Below are 22,416 nucleotides of genomic sequence, written 5' to 3'. Positions count from 1 at the left end.
AGTCTCACGGACTCGCCGATCACAGAGCGCCCCCCTCAGGGGGCGCGCAGGCCGCTCGTAACCGGGACGACGTCAATAGACGTAGTCCCGGCAATCTAGGTCCGCGCTAATGCCGTCATTCGGCAATAGCGCGGATCCCAAGTGGTTAAGCAAAGTTTGTGCTATTAATCCAGCATATATCTTGATATATTTATGTAAATTTTTCTTTTCACTATTGTTTTATCACTTAGCACTGCACTTATTTTTTATTTGTCACTGATTTAGGGGTTTTCTTGTATTCTAAAACTCGAAGTGCTGGCTGCTGTACCTATTTGATTTATTTTAATTTTTTTAGACATTCATATCCTTTCTCTAGCGCAGCGTTTGGCCTTTGGCTGTGTTTTTATATGGAATGGTAACCAGCGTGTATGGGTGACGAGTACTGGAGTAACCATAGAGCTTAAAGGCACAGTCCATTGATCTCATTTGCATGTAGTACTTTTTTGCGTTGAAAACTGCAGAGCATTGCATTTATGATGGGCACATCACAGGTGCAATGCAACAGGCGTATGGATCTGTTTATGGGGCTGGAGGAAGTGTGGCTAAACTATGGCTTAAAGCGGGCTCCCTGGGGAGCTCTGCAATAGTCTCTCTACAGTGATGGCATTTGGAACTTTTAGAAATTTTTCCATTGAGCAATCCCCGACCTTGATGAAACAGCTGTGTGTGGCCCTGCTAAATGCAAGGCAAAATTACCCCACAATATATGCAAGTAGGAAGCAGTTTGATATTTGGGGATATTTTATGTGACCAAGCATCATGTTAAACCCTTAATATAGATGTAACATGAAACATAATCTAAAGTGGATTTAGCCTTTAAATCAATTTTGTTGGGAAAAAAAAATAGACCAGGAGTTGAACATTTAAGCCAGCTTGCTGTCCCTATTCCTCTTTACATATTGTATTACTTTTAGCACAACCTCGCTTAATAGGCTTCATGAATTCTGTTAATTGACCTCCAATAATGTTTAGATTCACAAGCTTTTGCCCACTTGAGGGTGTGCTACTATCCCTTTTTATAGACCTTGAGTATTTGACCTTGTATTTGAAGACTTGACTTTTGTTTCTGCTGTTTTTTGAAATTTGTGTTTCACACTTGAAAGAACATTAAATTGCCTGTTCTGAGTCATTTTATCAAATATACAAAAGCAATGGACATGACTGAAACGAAAAGCTTTCACTTGCTGCATTATTATTGCGTGTGCCTGGAGAAACAGTCTGGTCTGGCTGTGTAGACTTGTGGTGTGTTTGAGCGTAGGATTAACCTGTACTTGACTTACTATTTATACCACTTGGCTTTTTGTATTAAACTTTCTTTATTTCACATGCTCTTTTGGACTTTTGTTGATATTAGTATCAATTTATTAAAATGTGACTAACGGTAAAAAAAAAAAAAAAAAAAAGAAATGGGTGAACAGCGGCGCTAGATATGGTGATAACATAAAATTACATAGCAACTGGAATATAGGTATACATAAGTGTGTGTATAAGCACACATATTAAAACATTTGTTTAAAACATAATTTCCATAAATCTGAGATCTTGTATGATTACCACTTGGAAGCAGCTCCATTAGTCTGGCGCCCCTCTGTTCCCATTTCTACACAGCCCATTGCTTCACTCTGAGTGCAGTATAAATCGTATATTTAATAAAAACTAGTAACTCATAGGTTAAATTGGATGAGTTCAATATGTGGTGAAAGTTGCCAGTCCTGGAGCCTCATAAATGTCTTCCCTTTGTAGCCTGGGGCCCTGGTGATCTTGCAGGGAACCAGGAGGCAGGAAGCAAAAAGCAGCTGGTCATGACTTCAAAGGAAATTAGATTATTTATAGTGGCAAGGAATGGAAATGCATTTCGAAGCTACAGCTGCTTCATCAGACTCAATTTTCACAATTGTATTAACTCATAATTTATAATCGATTATCAATTGCTAATTTAATCTTTTTTCAGCTAATTTATTCATAAAAATGTATTCATTTTAAATCTGAGGTGTATTTATCCATTTATATTTATGTATTTAATCAATGAATTGCTTGATCGATTTCTTCAAACGTCATAAAATTATCCACTATTAATCAGCAAGTGATGTGTTTTTTTTTCTTTTTTTCTTGTATTTACATTCCCTTCGGTCTCCAACCGTCTGCCTCTAATCTGACGGGCTGGCCAGCCCATCAGATCTGTTTCTTTCCTCTGTATTTAAGACTGCCAGGTTTGCCAGTCAATCATGGTCCGAAGAAGCTGTAGCTTCGATATGCGTTACCATTCCTTGCCACTGTGAATATTCACATTTCCTGTTTCTGTGAGGTGGCATGACGGGCAGACGTGACCTCTAGCTAGGTGGGAGGAGCCAGCATATGTCTGCCAGAGCAAGAGCGTGGCTGCGGGAGGCTGGCAACACCAGAGAGGCTCCGGATCAGCTGCTAACGACTCCCGAGCCAGCCCCGGACTCTGAGTTCCCTGTGTGTACGGGGGTGACCGCAGACCCAAAAGAAGATTCCAACGGAGCGGTGACCCGCGGTAAGGTGAACAGGAGTTGGCCGTGTCCTCCCTCCCCTCTGCTCGCCGTCTCCCTGCCTGTCTCTGCCTTTGCTTGGATAGATTACTAGCTCGTGCAGTTCCTAGGGGGGCACATAACGTTTCTGATGGACTAGGCGGTCTGAAGTGAAAGTCAGGATCGCTTTGAATGCCAGAAACGGCTATTGTGTATCCTGTCAAGAATGGTATCTGCTATGAGAAGCCTTGGGTAATACGTGGAATGGTAAACCCTAAGATTGGTAAGAACTTCTGTTTATATGTATTTTCAAGTGTGAAACATGCTAAGTTGTGAGTACCTCCACCCTTAAAGGAGAAGAGTTGTGGACAATTTATTTTTTATTTTTTTCCTCCACTTTTGCAAATAAGTCACCGGCTGTCAATATAAATAACTTTAAATGAAGAGTGATGAGATAACCTGGTATACCTGTGAATCTATCACCGATATTGGGCTGGTATATGCTGTGGCGGGGTCCCTTTTTTTTTTTTAATTTTTTTTCCATCAGCCGCCCGAAACAGAAGTACGTTTTCAATTAGCCTCAGTTCAGGAAGAGGAATGGTAATACAGTACACCATAGGACTTCTAGCTCTTGGGGTACAGTGCAGAGAGGAGTAAAGTGAAGTGTGGGTACCCTACTCCAATCAGGGTTGAAACTATTGGGAAATGCACCCATTGAGGGCAGTTGACTGACGGCTGGTCTCTGGGAGGAATATTCGGTGACTGAATCGCATAATCGCTGGTCTGTATATCTGAGATTTACAAGCTACACAGGGCGCTGGGAGGCACTAGGACTGGGTACCTTTCTAAGCTCTGCAGGGTCGGGAGGGATTAAGGCAACCTTGATCCTTGTGAGAATTACTCCCCAGCGGAGGGCCCAACAAGAAAAGGATCAAAGTTTATAGTTTATGATCAAATGAACGGGACTTGCCTGGATCTAAAATAAAAATCCCCCCCAATATTGATGCCCAGAAGCGTGGACACTAAAGAGGCGAGCATCGGAGGAATACTGAGGTCAGTTATTGAGGGGGGGGGGGGGGGGGAGTCTTACAGAATCAAGACTCGGAGGACCCCCAGAGTCAGACACAGAGGATACTGTAAATGGGCATATAGGACTGAAAAAAGGGACAGACTCTACTTATTAGTTTCCCCAGTTTTCCTTTTTTGTCTCGCTTCTTAATAAGGACAAAGGAAGCCATCACGAGTAAAACCATGAGAAAAGTAACAAAGGGGGGTCCCCCAAAAACCCAGAAGGATAAAACTGACAGTACAATAAAGCAGTATATGACCCAAGGTGCAAGTCCCAAAAAAATCAAGGAGCTAGACAACACCACCCCAAAACAGACAGAAAAAGGTACGAAGAAAAAATTTGGGGAGACACCCGACCAGTCTAGAGAAGAGTCAACAAATGATAGCGAATCGGAAACAAGTAAAGCGGACGAACAAAGAGTGGAAGACCAACTGCCAACCAAACAAGTTTTTGCAGCATAAATAAACAAAACAAATTGTGCGAAAGTCTTTAAGTGGAAGAGTCCATCATGCAGAGATCCCACGTGATTAATCAAAAGTTTGGGCATTCTTCAAGACACCAAACAGTATATATCAGCGATGGCGAACCTTGGCACCCCAGATGTTTTGGAACTATATTTCCCATGATGCTCAACTACACTGCAGAGTGCAAGAGCATCATGGGAAATGTAGTTCCAAAACATCTGGGGTGCCAAGGTTCGCCATCACTGGTATATATTGACTCGCAATCACTAGTTTAACACCACCACCTGTAAAGATATGAGCTTACCAGATAGCTCGGACCCAAAAGAACCTACGTTCTATGAGTCAATAGAGCTTTAAAGTGTCAGCTGACGGCATAGGATGCGATCTCTGGAACTGCGTCCCAAGACTTTTGGAAAAGATCCGTCTCCAGTATATTCAAGTTTCAACCGGTAAATGGAAAAGGATAGAGAAGACCATATAGCGTAATTCCACATGAAAAGGGAAATTTATTAAAGTGACACACTTAAAATGTAAGTGTTTCAAGCGCTTGTAAAAAAATAAAAAATATGGATGGCAGTGGAGTCCTTCCAACGCATTTCGTCTCAATAGACTTCATCTGGGGTGTCCCTCCACTGCAGTCTTACTCATTTATAGAAATATTAGACCCCTCTAATGAGAATTCAGCCCGTCGTGTCACTGTTTGATTGTGACACCTACTTCCGGGTTGCACCAAAATGGCCGACCGGCGTGCGTTCCACGCCTCAATATCGTGTCACAGCACCTACTTCTGGGTTAAGCCAAAACGGACGCTCGGCATGCGTTCCCTGCCTCTACGTCACATTGTAGTATGTGTGCCACAAGGCGCTCGGCTTCTATGGGAAGAACTGTCGGACCGTACCGAGCCTCGATATGAAGACAAGGCTTGCATTCCGACGGCCTAGCCATATAGAAGCCTATATGCTGAACTTCACTAAACAAAAAAACTATCTATAAAAGATCTCTGCATGATCTATAAATTCTAACCAATTAACTCCGTCCAACTAAATGGACTTTGTAAACTTTGTGAAAAATCTCTATGGAAAGAATGAACAAATATAAATAAATGAGAAAATAAAAATTAGAAAAAGGAAAATATGAAATCTGAAAATAAAAATATGAAAAAAAATGGTAAACACATGTAACCCCTTTAAAGACCGCGGCTACTATAACTGTTAATGGGCCCGACTCTAATATAGGCTGACAATGGGCTAACTTAGCAGTTTAATGGCAATAAGCCACCGATTTGTGGTTAAAATGTGCAAGGCTACTTGTCAAAAAAATGTTTGGGCACCCCCCCCCCCCCCCCATCCATTTCTATACACTTTCCTACTTTCTGGGGTACTGACTGTATTTGGAGGCCATTTTCCATGCGAGAAATGTGTTGTGTGCCAGCACAACACTTTGGGGAGAGTCAAGACCCTAGAATTTTACATGAACAGTAACCAAGAAGTACAAGATTAAACAATTTTGTACTTGCAGCACTAAATATGTCGTATACCTGATTAACTGCCCTTCTGGCAAACAATACGTTGGCTGTACAATCAGGACGTTTTCGGTGAGAGTGGGCGAACCCATTGCCCTCATTAAAAGTAGGGATTCTAAGCACACTGTCCCCAGACATTACAAAGAGTTTCATAACCGCAATCCATCGGGATCACAGTTTCTTGCTATAGATAAGTATGTCCCTCCGTGGCGTGGGGGTGCTATGACCAGAGGTGTCTCGTTTAGACATTCTGGATCTGAGCTCCGGTCCCACTCCCCTTTTGGAATGAATGTGGAGTGGGACATAAACACTGAGTCCTAGGAGCTTTAATTGGCATTGTTTTTACATCAACTAATCACTAAGGATTTTTCCTTTTCATAAGCTATCAGATATTATATACCATATATTGGTGGGTTTTTACATATTTGGTAAATTTTATATTTCTTATTTTAGTCCTCTTATTTGTATTTAACGATATGTGCATTTGACTTCCAATTCTGTGTATGTGACCATTGTGGTAGGTGTATTATGGTTGGGCCCCTTTGAGAGAATCTCTCACTCCAAAAGATTTTTTATAAACGAGATTTTTTTTTTTTTTTTTGACATGGAGATTTATGGTTGGGGCCTTTTTAAGAGAATTTACCTCCTGACTTTTGTCCTAAAATATTTGACATGTAGCCCCTTTAACTACCTCGCGCCCGCCCTATAGCCGAATGACGGCCGTAGAGCAGGCGCGTTCGTCCGGGAGGCCGTCCCTGGACGTCCTAATGTTTACTTCCGCAATGCGCGCCGCCGCGCATCGCGGAAGTTCTGTGTTCGCCGTGTCCCCCGAGGACAGGCAAATACAGATCGCTGTAAACGGCCAATCACAGCGGCCGTTTACAGCGTGATCGGCGTGTCCAATGGGAGATGATCTCATATGTAAACATATGAGATTATCTCTCAGCGCCGCTCTCCCTCCTCACACAGACAGTGTGAGAGGGGAGAGATGAACGCCTGCAGCGGCAGCCGTTCTGCCTTGAGAAAAAAAAAGTTAAAAAAAAGTGCCACCTGCCCCCAGTGCCACCTGTTGTCAGTGCCATTTGTCCCCAGTGCCACATAGTGCCATCTGTCATCAGTGCCACATAGTGCCATCTGTCATCAGTGCCACATAGTGCCATCTGTCATCAGTGACACGTATTAGTGCCACCTGTCAGTGTCATGTGTCATCGACGGCACTAATTAGTGCCATGTATTAGTGCCACGTGTCTTTAGTACCACATATTTGTGCCACGTGTCATCAGTGCCATCTGTCATCAGTGCCACGTATCAGTGCCATCTGTCATCAGTGTCACGTGTCATTGTCCTGGTGCTTCAAAAGTGTAATAAATAGTCAACAAGTTAGATGTGTAATTTATGTTCCTAGAACACATGATGGCGCTACCTGCATGTTGGGCCTCTCTATGTGGCCAGGCTGTGAAAAAGTCCCACATATGTGGTATTGTAATACTCAGGAGTAGCAGAATTTTTTGGGGGGTGTAATTTGTGGTATACACATGCCACGTGAGAGAAATAACCTATTACAATGACAATTTTGTGGAGAAAAAAAATAAATAAAAAATCTTAATTTTGCAAAGAATTGTGGGAAAAAAATAACATCAAAAAGCTCACTGCCTCTTACTAAATACCTTGGAATGTCTACTTTCCAAAAAGGGGTCATTTGGGGGGGTATTTGTACTTTCCTGACTTGTTCGGGTCACAAGAAGCGAGATAGTCCACCAGCACATCAGATGTGATCAATTTTGTGCGATTCGCACCACAGCTTGTAGACTCTCTAACTTTCACAAAGACCAAATAATATCCACAAATTTGGGTTATTTTTACCAAAGATATGTAGCAGTATAAATTGTGGCCAAAATTTATGAAGAAAAATTAATAATTTGCATAATTCTGTCACAAACAAAGAAATATGCGTTTTTTTTTTTTTTTCAAAATTTTCGATCTTTTTTCATTTATAGCGCAAAAAATAAAACCCTCAGAGGTGATCAAATACTACCAAAAGAAAGCTCTATTTGTGGGAAAAAAGGACAAAAAATTAATTTGGGTACAGTGTTGCATGACTAATTGTCATTCAAAGTGTTAGAGCACCGAAAGCTGAAAATTGGTCTGGGCAGGAAGGGTGTTTAAGTGCCCAGTAAGCAAGTGGTTAAAAGAATTTATCTTGGACTTATGCCCAAACATTTTTTTGACACGTAGCCTTGCAGTTTTTAACCACAATTGGTGGCTTATTGCCATTAAACTGCTAAGTTAGCCCATTCTCCGCCTATATTAGTCGGGGGCCCATTAATATTTATAGTAGCTGTGGTCTTTAACCACTTGCAGACCGGACCATTTTGCTGGTCAAAGACAAGACCACTTTTTGCGATTCGGCACTACGTCCCTTTAACTGACAATTGCGCGGTCGTGCGACGTGGCTCCCAAACAAAATTGACGTCCTTTTTTTTTCCCACAAATGGAGCTTTCTTTTGGTGGTATTTGATCACCCCTGCGGTTTTTTATTTTTTGCGCTATAAACAAAAATAGAGCGACAATTTTGAAAAAAACGCATTCTTTTTTACTTTTTGTTATAATAAATATCCCCCAAAAATATATAAAAAAACTTTTTTTTCCCTCAGTTTAGGCCGATACGTATTCTTCTACATATTTTTGGTAAAAAATCGCAATAAGCGATTGGTTTGCGCAAAAGTTATAGCGTTTACAAAATAGGGATAGTTTTATAGCATTTTTAGTAATTTTTTATTTATTTTTTTACTAGTAATGGCGGCGATCAGCGATTTTTATTGTGACTGCGACATTGTGGGGGACCCATCGGACATTTTTGACACATTTTTGGGACCATTGTCATTTATACAGTAATCACTGCTATATAAATGCAGTGATTCCTGTGTAAATGACACTGGCAGTGAAGGGGTTAACCAGTGGGTGGCAGTGTAGGGGTTAAGTGTTCCTAGGGGTGTGTTACTCACTGTGGGGGGGGGGTTGGGCTTTCATTTAGTGAACACTGATCTCTGCTCCAATCACATGGAGCAGAGATCAGCGTCACTAGTTGCTAGGCAGAATGGAAAAATGCTGTTTACACAGCATTTCCTCCATTCGGCCGCTCCGTGAGACGATCGCGGGGATGCCCGCGGCGATCGGGTCCCGCGACCGGACTCGCGGGGGTCCCGACCAGCGCGGGAGCGCGCCGGCACGCTCCCGATGGCAGGGCGGCATTGAATATTGGAGGTACCTGTACGCCAATATGCCTGCCCGTGCCATTCTGTCGACGTACATCGTTGTGCGCTGGTCGGGAAGTGGTTAAAGAAGGGGTTACATGTATTTTTTTCATATTTCTATTTTTATTTTCACGTTTCATATTTTGTATTCATTTTTCTATCTTTCTATTTCAAATTTTTTTTTTTATTATTTACATTTGTTCGTTCTTTCCATAGAGTTTTTTAATATATTTGTCAAAGTTTAAAGTCCATTTAGTTGGATGGAGTTCATTGGTTAGAATTTATAGATCACGCAGAGATCGTTTTATAGATGCTGTGTGTTTTTTGGTTTATTGAAGTTCAGCACATAGGCCTCTCTCTATTGATAGGCCATTGGAACGCAAGCCTTGTTGTCATATCGAGGCTTCCTACACAGTCCAACCGTTCTTCCCACGTAGAGGCGTGGAACGCATGCTGAGCGGCCATTTTGGCGTAACCCGGAAGTAGGTGTCTCAAACGGTGACACTACGAGCTGGATTCTCATTAGAGGGGTTTAATATTTCTATAAATGTAAGGCTGCAGTGGAGGGACACCCCAGACGAAGTCTATTGAGATGAAACGTGTCAGTAGGACTCCACTGCCACCAATTTATTTATTATTTTACAAGCACTTGAAACACTTATTTTAAGTGTGTCACTTTTAATAAATTTTAGTTTTCATGTGGAATTACGCTATATGGTCTTCTCTATCCTTTTCAATTTACTGGTTGAGACTTGAATATACTCGTGTAGAGATGGATCTTTTCCAAAAGTATTGGGACACGGTTCCAGAGATGGCATACTATGCTGTCAGCTGACACTTTAAAGCTCTATTGACTCATAGCTCAGACCCAAAAGTACCTACGTTCTATCTGGTAAGCTCATATGTTTATAGGTGGTGTTACACTAGTAATTGCGAGTTAATACATACTGTTCGGTGTCTTGAACACCCAAACTTTTGATTAAGTGGGATCACTGCATGATGGACTCTTCCACTTAAAGACTTTCACACAATTTGTTTTGTTTATGCTGCAATAACTTGTTTTTTGTGCAAGTTCACTATAAGTTTATTCTGTTTATATACAGTATGTGTGATGACATTATTGCACTGGTCAAATTTTTTGTATCTTTCAAATTTGATACCACTCTAGTCTATGATTAATATTAGTCTTTTGCACTTTTGCATGTATGGGGGGTCTTGGCATTCCTTTAGCCAGACTATCGTTCCGATTATATTTAGGGCTACGTTTTACATACCAATCAACTCATCTGATTTAACCTGTGAGCTACTACTTGTTTTTATTAAATATGACTTTTACTGCACTCAGTCTGGTGCACCTCTGTTCCCATTAGATCTTAAGATGCTGGACATCCTTCTGTTTCAGATACTCTGTGCATTTAGTGTTGACCTCTCTGCAGGAGGTAGATTTCGGGGTCCATAGTCCTCTATGACACATTTCTTTAATGTACCTTTTTTTTTTTCCAGGCTCCTCTAGGGTTTTTGCAATTGCAGTGCAAAGTCTATTTGTGCGACTCTACTTTTCGGGCTGGCCACAGCTCGGAGGGTTCACAGAGCTCCCAGCCCCCATTTTCTTGGAGTACATCACGGGACAGAGGCCCCCCTTTTTCTGGGATATTCAGTGCTTTACTTCATGTGTAAGAGGCGTTATTTCGGGGAGGACTTCCTGTTTGATTTGTTAGTGTTCACCTATAGGTAGCGTATAACCCATGTGTAATCATGGTTGCTCTGCGTCCTGTGATGTACTCCAAGAAAAGGCTTTTACAGGTAAGCTGAGGGGAAAAAAATCCAATTATCCATGGCAGGCTCTTATATATTTTTTTTTTTTTTTTGAGCTTTCGCAGAGATGCACACAGCCCAGCTCGGGATTGAGCCTGCATGTGTGTCACCATAAGATGTTCTATGGTGGTGCCCTTTCTCAGACAAATGTTTGCTCTGGGTTGTTATGGATGCCATAATCAAGGATAATAAGGTTAAAACTGCACACCATCCCCAGACTGATGTCTTCAGGGCATACAGATGCATCTTTTTCCTTTTAAGGGCTCCTTGCGCAATCAGGAGGTGCATGCTAAGCACATTCCTACCAGAAATCCTGAATCAGCTGATGATGCTGAGGAGGGACTAACTTATTTTAAATACAATTTTTGAAGAAATTAAAGGGTAATGTAGAATGTGCATGTGTTGCCATACAATGTTTACTATATATTTTTTTCTTTTTAATACAGTATTGCGGTCTATGATCTTGGAGGTGGTACTTTTGATATTTCAATCTTAGAAATACAGAAAGGTGTATTTGAAGTGAAATCTACTAATGGTGACACCTTTCTTGGTGGAGAAGATTTTGATCAAGCGTTGTTGCAGCATATTGTAAAACAGTTCAAAAGAGAAGTAAGTATGATCAGTCTACAGTATAGCTACTGCTGGTTTATGAAGGACAATGTGTAGACTTTGAAAATCCAGTAAGTAAACTGGAGGATGAGCTGTTAATACTTGCATATTATGTCCCCCCTCCATTTCAATTTATGGTTATACAGGAATGGCTTGAGTTCATGGCGCATTATCCCACACAACCAGCTGCCTGGCTGGGTGATTTCAACATTTTCATTAATCCCCAAATTGATAGGATGGATTCAGGGGCTTCTGAATCACGGTCTCGGGGTTACGAGGTTTGGCCGTCTGATGGGCGAATTTGCATTAATAGACACTTGGAGACACACACCCGACCCTCCCTAGATACTCATGGTTTTTCCGCCTCCCACTCCACAATGTCGCGGATAGACTATATTTTTATAACTCCATCCTTGTTGCCGCAACTGCTGGACATGGGATACGGAACCAGAGTCCTCTCTGATCATGCCCTCTACTGGGCTTTGGTTGATCTGCAGGCACCCTCTCGTCCCTGGCGTGGTGGCTTAGCCCATTCTGGCAACATACAGTCTGAGCTGGCCTTTTTCTTCACTGCTAATGGGGGATCGACCTCGCTCGGGATGGTGTGGGAGTACTTCAAGATGCTGCTCTCGAATCGCATTTCTAGATATAAGCAATCATCTGGATGTGTCCTAAAACAAGCTTAGGCACAACTGGATACACTAGAGCATCATTTTTGGTCCGACCCTTCCCCGGACAATGCACTCAGTCAGGTCACAGTCCCGGATAGGCAATACCCTTCGCTTTGACAAAGCTAAAAACTTTGTTTGCAAAAAAAAAAAGATTTTCAAACACTGGGAGCGGGCGGGTAGGCTATTGGCATACCTCGCGCACTTAGAGCACAGGCCCCCTGTGGTGGTATCCCTGGTGGATTCCACGGGTAAACAGATTAGTCGCTGCACTAGTGGCTGGGGGATTCCACAAGTTTTTCTCCACCCTTTATTCCTCAACAGCTAATTGCACCCCAGAGGAACTGGGGGACCTGCTGCAGACTGTGCTTTTTCTCGTCTTGGGCCCAGGCTGCCCAGCTTGAGGCCCCCCCATTACTACTGAGGATTTTGAGGAGGCCATCTCATGCCTGGCCAGTCAAGGTCCCGGGTACAGATGGCCTCCCTTTAGAATTTTATTCCCAGTTCGGGTGAGTTGTGGTGCCCAAGATGTGGGAACTATTCCAACATGTGTGTTACCTCTACTCTCCCACAGAGAGAAGCCCTGATGGTTTTGATACCTAAACCTGGAAAAGATCCCTCCCTCCCTCCCAGAATCCTACCGCCCCATCTCATTACTTCAATTGGTTATTAAAATTCTAGCCAAAATTCTCTCCATCCGCTTAAGGTCATTCTCACCTTAATCCACTCAGACCAGATAGGCTTTATGCCCAGCAAAAATACAGCCTTTAATCTAAGGCGTCTGTTTTTGAATTTGCGGGCTACACACGACTCGGTGGGATCTCGGGTAGTCATTAGTCTTGATGCCGCTAAGGCATTTGACTCCGTAGCGTGGGATTATCTGTGGGAATGCTTGTGCAGGAACGGGTTTGGGCCCAATTTCATTGCATGAATTAAATTACTCCCATCAGTCCCCTGTAGCTAAAGTCCTGGTGAATGGCAGAACTTCGGACACATTTCCTTTTGTCCAGGGATGACCGCTATCCCCACTTTTATACGCCCTGGCGGTGGAGCCCCTAGCAATAGCAATTGGGCAACATCCAGACATAAGAAGTCTTGGAACAGGCCACATAGTCGAAAAATTGGCCTATACGCCGATGACATGCAACTGTACCTAGAAGATGCGGGACCCTTGTTATCGGCAGCTCTGGGACTCATTGAACGCTTTGGTAGATTTTCCAGCCTCCGGATAAATTGGGACGAATGGCAGATTCTTCCCCTCAACATGGGGCCCCCGAATTTGCGATCACACCTACCGTTACGTAGGATTAGCCATATTAAATATCTGGGGATTCAGAGCACGCGCTCACCAGGAGACTGTTAAGTTAAACATAGAACCCCTGTATGCACTAATAAAAAGCAAAACAGAAAATTGGGAGTGCCTCCCCCTGGGAGTGATGGGCCGCATAAATCTACTTAAAATGAGTTACCAAAACTTTTATACATTTTCTGGCACTCTCCAGCTTACTTGCCCTTTCGAATATTCAAAACCATGGACTCCATCCTCAATTCTTGTGTGGGGCACGTCTAGACATAAAGTATCCTGGAGAGTACTAAAGAAACCTGTAGAGAGGGGGGGGGGGGGAAGCTGCATTTCCTCACCTGCGTGCATATTACCTTGCATCGCAGTTATCTGTTTTTTTTAATAGAGACAAGGAAGACAAGCATATATGTAGCCCTGGCATGCTTAGCGGCACCTACCCAAGTTACACACCCCTTTCAGCTCATTTTTGTTAACCCACGAAATTTACATGGACTGGGGGGGAGAGAGGGACAGGTATACCATCATTGTAAGATCTGGGCGACGGCATGATGTAGATTGAGAACCCCCCTCCCCCCCCCTACATACATGCCACTATGGAACAACTACAACCACCCTGAGTTACTTAACATTCCAGATGTGTGGATCCCTTGATCACCTGGCGGGTAATATATCTCCATCCGGTAATAGACAATACGGGAGTCAAATCATTTCAAGCCCTTAAGCTGGCCTTTGACCTGCCAAATACAAGGTTTTTTTTCGCTTCCTTCAGCTCCGTTATGCCCTGCAGACCCAATTTGGGAACACTATACCTGATCTACCGTCGGTGCACCTGGGTGGATGTACTGACTGGGGAGGACCCCAAATGATTGACCTCTGTCTATCGGACCCTAACTCTGCCCGCAGCTGTGGAAATATCCGAGGGGCTGAGGAGGAGATGGGAGGCTGAGGTGGGGGGGGGGGCTGGGGAAGGATGAATGGACAGATGCTTTGGCAGCTGGCAGGTCGGTTCCCCCAGACTGTCTGATAGACTCGCCCACCTATATATACACTTCACCAAGCTTATTTGACCCCAGCCCGGGTAGCTAAGTATAATCCGCAAAGGGAAACCAGGTGTCCCAGATGCGGGGATTACAATGGCTCTTTCTATCACTTGATCTGCACTTGCCCAGTTGTCCGGTCGTACTGGGAGCAGCTGGTCAAGTTTTTGCACGACAAAATGGGCTCTCTGCTAACCCTATGCCCTAAACTTTGTTAGGCATCCTCCCGGATAGTGAGCAGAACGGACCTCTCCATACTTTAATGCAGGAGACACTGTGGCCAGACTGCTAATGGACAGGAAGTGGATGCGAGTTAATATGCCGATTATTTTGCGAGTGGGTGGCTGCAGTCAACCAATCCCTACCCTACAAGAACGTCCTCTACAAGCATGGGGTGCACTGCAAAATATCAAAATCTGGGACCGCTGGTTGTAATCAACATTAACAACGATGAACCCTGGAGACTATTGACCTTGGCCATGGGTATTGGTGGGGGGACCTTTTAGTTTAATATATATTTTTGTAGTGTTGGCAACGTTGAATCCTGATTGAATGCATTTGCTATAACCAAAGATAACGGGCTACTAGAGTCCCAATGAACTGGGATGTATTATGTACAATATGTACCTGCACACTACTTGTCGTAATCTATGCAATTGCTGATCATCTTATGGTGTATGTTGTATACTGGACCCTATGTAATGTGTACACATATTGCTCTCTTTTTCTCATTGGGTTGTTACCCTGAAGTACCACAAATAAAAGCTTATTTAAAAAAGAAAAAAAAAAGTAAACTTTAGGAAATTTTAACATATTCCCTGCCACCAATGTAAGGTTAAGAGTGGAACAGATCTGCTTCCGGTAGGCAAGCTCTGTAACGCCCGCTACGTTTTCCTTCAGCTATATACTCCAAAACGCCTATCTGTTTAAACTCATATTTCTCTAAAGAGGGCCTGTCATAATGGTATGTATGTGTAATATATATATATATATATATATGTATGTATGTATGTATGTATGTATGTATGTATGTATGTATGTATGTATGTATGTATGTATGTATGTATGCATGTGTGTGTGTGTGTATAATTTTACACACACCCACTATTACTAAAAGTATTGGTAACACCTGCTTTCATAAGCACATGAACTTTAATGGTATCTTGATCTATAGGGTTCAGTATTGAGTAGGAGTGTATATGGAAAGGTTTTACCATTCTTCCAGAAGTGAATTTGTGAGGTCAGGCGCTGATCTAGACAAAAAGACCTGGCTCAATCTCTGCTTGCATTCATGTTAAGGTCAGGACTCTGTGCAGGCCATTCGAGTTCCTCCACCCCAAACTACCTCATCCATGTCTTTATAGACCTTGCTTTGTGCACTGGTCCAAATCATTTGGTGGAGGGGGGAATTGTGGTTTGGGGTGGGTTTTCAGGAATTGGGCTTGGCCCTTTCATTCCAGTGAAGAGAAATCTTAAGGCATCAGCATACAAAGACATTTGGACAATGTCATGCTCTCAACTTTGTGGGAACGATTTGGGGATGGCCCCTTTCTGTTCCAACATGACTGTGCACAAAACAAAGACATGGATGCGTCAATTTGGGTTGGAGAAACTTGACTGGCCTGCAGAGTCCTGATCTCCAACCTGATAAAACACCTTTGGGATGAATTAAAGGGGAGCCTGCGAGCCAGGCCTCAGTGAGTCCAGCATCAGTGCCTGACTTCACAATTGCACTTCTGGAACAATGGTCAAACATTCCCATACACACTCCTAACCTTGTGGACAGCCTTCCCAAAAGGGTTGAAGCTGTTATAGCTGCAAAGGGTGGGCCAACTCCATATTGAACCCTACGGATGATGACTGGGATGCCAATTAAGTTCATGTGCATGTAGGCAGGCATTGCACTATATTACCATTAACTAAAAGACAAAAACCCCTAGTGGTGAACTTTTAAAGCACGTACGAGAGTATTTGGAGTACAAAAATGTATTGATTATATAGTAGCATAAAAACATCTAGCATAGGAGATGCGTTTACAGTGTAATCACCAATGTACATACAGTAGTCTACAGTACTCTTGCATCCAACGCATTTCGGAGTACATGTATCTCCTTACTCAGAGGTGAGTATTTAGCAAGTGAGATTTCGATTCAAAAGATATCATTGAAGTATGTTGAAAAAAAGAGATATACATAGCCATGCACATATATAATCAACTTTCGCATATTACCCTTACGTATTTGGGTGAAGTACTATTCCATAATATAGTGCAGGGATATGCAATTAGCGGACCTCCAGCTGTTGTAAAACCCATCATGCCTCTGCCTCTGGGTGTCATGCTGGTGGCTGTCAGATTCTTGCTATGCCTCATGGGAATTGTAGTTCTGCAACAGCTGGAGGTCCACTAATTGCATATCCCCGATTATAGGGGTTAAAAACAGGAAATGGGACATGTGTGCCAGACAGTTTTTCGACTTCAAAAGCTTCCAGTATGGTCATTTTATAAAATGTTTATCATCTAAGCCAAATAAAAAATAGGATATTAAGCAGCTAGTAAAGAGGAACCCAAATTTCTCTTAACCCGCAATATGAGCAGAATATTACCCGGAAAAAAAAACACTGGGGCAAAACACCCAGTCCTATAAATAACAAAACAATTTTTTCTGAAAAAGGAAAAATTCCTCAGACATAAATGTTTGTCTTATATTTCTATCTACAGCACACATGCTTGATTTCTTAGAATTATTTTTTTCCAAAAAGAGGTAAAAATGTACCTGAAGGTGGCAATTGAAGTCAGCAGACAAGTACTGACTGTGATATACAATAGCTGGTCATGACTATAATAAATTAAAGATCAATTACATTTCTCAGGTATTTAGTTATAAGAGCTACTCTAATTTAACTATATTGTAGATTATTTAAATTCATTTTTTTTAATTATTTTAGAGTGCAGATGTTCATTATATAATCAAATTTTTTTTTTTAAGGACTGCAGAAATTAACGATTAATTGTATGATTAATCGTTAATTTCTTTGATCGATCAAAATAATTTTGATCGAGGACCATCCATGGCGTGAGCTCCGCGGTCTCGCCCATAGCAAAGGCCGCGGCTTCGGCCTAGCTCCGGAGCCGTGGCCATCTTGGTCTACCCAAAGGCAGCTTAGTAGCGGCATGCTGACATCTTCATCAACCGCTTGCTTGTGCTGTCTACTCTGAGGACGGACGAGTCTGCCTGCTGTCCTGACAGAGCAGACAATCGTGAATATTGGGGAGATGTGGACAGTACAGTGTGGGGGAGATGTACTAGATATGTTTTTATAAGTTAAACTAACTTTCTACGTTTTTTCTTAAAGTTTAATAAAAATATTTTGAAAAAAACTATGTGCGTTATAATCAGCCGGGACTGCTAATTGCAACAGCTGGTGGAGAGGGAGGAAGGCAGGGACCAGCCGTAGGTCAGCCCCTTGAGTCGAAACAAAGTGAAGCTGTATTGCAGCTATTTGCTAAAATCATTTAAGTTCATTTTTTTCCTCAATGTACACACAGCACCCCATATTGACAGAAAAACTTGAGTATCTCAAAAAATGGCCTGGTCATTAACGGGGCAAATCTGGGGCTGAAGTGGTTAAAGACATTTTTTGAATTCTTTTCAAATTACACTTTTTTATTTTTTATTGCATGTTAGTGTAAATATAAGATCTCTTTGACCCTAGAACTCATATTTAAGAGGTCCTGTCATGCTTTTTTTCTTTAGGGATTTTTGCATTCCTTGTAATAGGAATAAGTGACCCAATAATGTGAAAAAAAAACACAATTGTCAAAATAAAGTCAAATAAGATTTTTTTTTTTTAAAGCGCCCCGTTCTGCCAAGCTTGCAAGCTGAAGCAAGCGCATGCGTGAGTAGCACCCACATATGAAAACTGTGTTCAAACCACACCAGTGCCATGATTGCTAGAGCGAGAGCAATAATTCTAGCCCAGACCTCCTCTAACTCAAAACCAGTAATGGTAGAAATTTTTAAATGTCGCCATTCCACAAGCGGGCGCAATTTTGAAGCATGACATGTTGGGTATCAATTTACTCCAGCGTAATTATTCTTTCACAATATGAAAAAATAATTGGGCTAACATTACTGTATTTATTTTTTTTATTTTTTTTATTTTTTTTTCATGGGACAGAGTTGGGCTAATATCCATTACCTACGGGATTATACACAAAATGGACACTGGTAGACAGTCTTCGACAGGAAGTGATCCCCTATATAATCCGATTCCCCTACAGGAAGTACTTCCGTTTTTTTTTACCAGTGTCTGCAAGGTGGCTAGACACGTTTGTTTGAGCTCTCTAAGCTCCAGGTCTCTAGTCCCACAAACTGTTAAATGAATCAAGGGATTTACCGATCGGATCCATTTGACACAGGCTCTTTATGCTTAGATAAATGGTAACCGAGCCTTGCAAAGAAGACTCAAGATCCTGCAAGGTTTTGCCTGTAATGCAACTTCCGGGCGCTGGACCCTGTGATGTGGACACCACAGTGCTAAGGCATTCCTGCAGGGTGTGGACCCTAAACATGTAAATGGTACCCAGTCCTTGAAGGTCCTCAAGTGACAAGAACCCGCTGTGATGGGTGAAGATTAGGCTCTTGGTGTCTAAGCTGCTATGTGCCTGGACGGGTAAGTGAAACCCCTTTACTTATTGTGGGGTGTCCCAGTGATTGTAACAATCAGTCACGCTAGCTAGAGGCTGTAAACCTTTGTGCAGTGATCATACGGGTGAGTTTTGGGTTAGCTGTGGGTGTTTGCAAAGTGTACCTTTTTATTTATTTTATTTTTTTCTTGCGTCGGACTGTTTTTTACCTGTATGATGGTGCACCATTTTGCCTTGGTTCGTCATGGTGCACGTGCATTCACAAGAGCGCTGCTATGCTCACTAGTTTGCGACCATGGTGCATGCTGTGGAGCTGCACATGCGGCGTAGCCTTTATCTGGGCACACGAAGATTCGCTTCATGCGTAAATACAGCAGCGCCTGTTTGCTGGGACTGCACACACATGCAGAGTGTTCGGCACGCAGCCAGCTTATTTAAGCTATGTATGCCAAGCATGCGGTGCTTCTAGAAGGCAGTTGTGGGACACAGGAGGCTCTGAAACAGACATTTGCAGCAGTTCACGTCTCCTTACCCGGGTCATGTGAGTCACAAGGCATTGCTTGACAGGCTAAAGGTGCTTAACAGGATTGTTGCATAGGGGCTTAGTGAGCCTTATTAAAGGATCTCCCTCATGTGTGAATACTACACCTAGGTACTCTTTGGGGCTTGTAAATGTCTTCAAAGAGGCGTGGGATTAACACGAGAGGGCAAACCTATGCCATTAGTAGTTCCTGATGAACCTAGTCGTATCCCTAGTGTTGTATCCCCTGAAACACCAGTGGCTTCTGAGCAATATGAGCCGCTGCGCCTATCTGGTATTGTACCTACAGTTAATGCTGCCTCTTCATAGAACCTACCTCTGATAGAAGGGTGTCGGAGTTGGTAGCCCTTTCGTGCAGGGAACCATACTTGATCCTTCACCACCACAGGGTTGTGTAACGACCTGTTCCATCCTTTTTGCCAAAAGTGGTGTCTGCTTTTAATTTTGCCTTTTTATTTTTTTTTCCACTCAGCCTCGTTCAGCGGAAGAGACAACTACATTCCTTGCACGTTGTCCAGGCAGTCAAAGTTTAGTTGTCCAGATCTGTGGAGATCCGCAGACCTTTTGGTTAAAAAAAAAAAAAAAAAAAAGACCTAAGAAGGGACAGGCAGCTTCCATTGCCAATTGGGCCTGTCAATTGGTCATTTAGGCCTATGGTCTGAAACGTAGATCCTTCCTTTTAGGTTGAGAGATCATTCTACCAGAGGTTTAGGAACCTCCTGAGCTTTTAACCATCTGGTATCTGTGGCTGATTTGGAAGGCTGCTACCTGGTCTTCAGTGCATCCGTTCACAAAATTTTATCCTGTGGATGTTCAAGCAGCAGGGGATTTGGCTTTTGGACGCAGTGTACTGCGGGCTGCTGTATAAGGTCTGATTGTTTGGCAGTATGTCTCCTCCCCTCAAGGCTATTACTCTGGGATGTCCCAGTAGGCAAAGAATATTAGCCTGTGTCCCATGATGTATGAAAAAGAAAATAGGATTTTTTTTTAGTCCTACTTATTCAATCCTTTTTTTTTCTGTATATCATCGGACACAGATACCACCTCTTTTGAGGATTCAGTGCTTGCTGCAAAACTGAAGTACTTTCTGTATGGGAGGGGTTATATAGGGGATCACTTCCTATCTAAGACTGTCTACCAGTGTCCATTCACCTAGAGATGGCGTATAACCCAGTAGGTAATGAATAGTAGCCCAACTCTGTCCCATGAGTGCCCCATGGTGTGCTTGTAAGACCGCTGCGCAAATACTGTGTGACAAAGTATTGCAGCAACCACCATTTTATTCTCTCGGGTGTTAGAAAAAGTTTGGGGGCTCTAAGTAATTTTCTAGCAAAAAATGTTTAACTTGTAAACACAGTCTGAATAATAGGCCCGGTCCTTTAACTGGTTAAGCATAGTTTTTCTACAGGCATAAACGCTTAAAGGGATTGTAAAGTGAATTTTTTTTTTTTTTTTTTTTTTAAATAACAAACATGTTATACTTGCCTCCACTGTGCAGCTCGTTTTGCACAGAGTGGCCCCCGAACCTGCTCTTCTAGGGTCCCTCGGCTGTCTCGGCTTCCTCCCGCAGGTGCTTCTCACGTTCATGCAAGCTCCCTCGCATGGTGAGAAGCATCTGCGGGCGTGCTCCCATGATACAGCCGACGGCTATAGCCGCTCGCTGTATCACACGGTCGGCCCCCCCCCCCCCCCCCCCCCCCGGCGCTCCGCGTCAGTGGATGTGATTGACAGCAGCGCGAGCCAATGGCTGCACTGCTTTCCATCCATCCACTCCAGCCAATCAGCGGCCAGGCTGAAAGGTGGAAAGGACGTCGGGGTGAGGCAAGTAAAACGGGGGGTGGGGGGGCTGGGGGCGCAGGCACTGTCAGATGTTTGTTTCACCTTAATGCATAGAATGCATTAAGGTGAAAAAGCATTTACCTTTACAACCCCTTTAAGGGGGAGGAGTTTTAGGCTGCTTTTACACTGATCCACAGGTGTTGGTTAGCTGCACTGAGCTATAGCCTTCTATTCTATCCTGGGGATTTGGTGCGCTTTCTGAAAGTGCATTGAAACCCCAGAGGTTTTGGTCCACTTTCAGAAGGTGCACCACACCTGATAGTCTATGGCAAAATGCAGCTAACCCACAGGAAAGCCACAGCACATCAGTGTGAAAGCAGCCTTATGTGGGCCTAGGACAGTAAGGGCTTTTTTTACCCTATTGCCACCCAGGCAAATTCTGACCTTTCTCTCCTACATGTAAAAATCATATTTTTTTTTATTTCTAGAAAATTGCACAGAAACCTCCTTAACGGTGTAATTTTTTCTTTTTTTTTTACTTTTTAGCGGGGACCCTAGAGAATAAGCTGCTTGTCATTTCCACTTTTTTTTTTTTCTCTCGCATGGTGTTTGCACGGCAATTTTTCAAACGCTTACTTAAAAAAAAAAAAAAAAAAAAAAAAAGAGTAAAGTTAGCCAATTTTTTTGTTTAATGTGAAAGCTGTTACGCCGAGTAAATAGGTACCTAACGTCTCACTTCAAAATTGCACATGCTCGTGGAATGGCACCAAACTTCAGTACTTAAAGATCCATATTTTGAGTTGGAGGAGGTCTAGTGCTAGAATTATTGCTCTGGCTCTAATGTTTGTGGCGATGTGTGGTTTGAATGCAATTTACATACAGTATGTGGCCGTGACGTGCCTATGTTTGCATTTAGTTTTTTTAGTTTGACACTTTTTTTTTTTTTTTTTTTTTTTCCAATTTTTAGCCCTTATTCCTATTACAAGGAATGTAAACATCCCTTGTTATAGGAATAGTGCTTGACAGGTCCTGTTTACAGTGAGATCTGGTCAATAAGTCCCCAGAGCTCACCTCAAATTTCAGCTTCCAACCAATGTGACTGCATGTTTTCATATGCAGAGGCCAGGCGTGATGTCAACATCGCGCCTGGCCTCCGAATGATCATAGACTCTGGGA

At 42.7% G+C, this 22,416-nt stretch overlaps 1 protein-coding gene across 1 annotated transcript in view; it reads left to right on the top strand.

Moving 5' to 3' along the window:
• HSPA9 (heat shock protein family A (Hsp70) member 9) overlaps positions 1 to 22,416 on the top strand; it is a 299,396-nt gene that overhangs the window by 91,700 nt on the left and 185,280 nt on the right. The window contains exon 5 of the mRNA XM_077473881.1: positions 11,102 to 11,264. Coding sequence (XP_077330007.1) covers positions 11,102 to 11,264 — 163 coding nt within the window. The remainder of the gene's footprint in view (positions 1 to 11,101; positions 11,265 to 22,416) is intronic.

The sequence above is a fragment of the Lithobates pipiens genome, unplaced genomic scaffold (genome assembly GCF_037356315.1).
Source record: "Lithobates pipiens isolate NorthernLeopardFrog02 unplaced genomic scaffold, aLitPip1_a1.2 Scaffold_8, whole genome shotgun sequence".
NCBI classification, from domain to species: Eukaryota; Metazoa; Chordata; class Amphibia; order Anura; family Ranidae; genus Lithobates; species Lithobates pipiens.
This window is presented reverse-complemented; position numbering and strand designations above follow the sequence as displayed.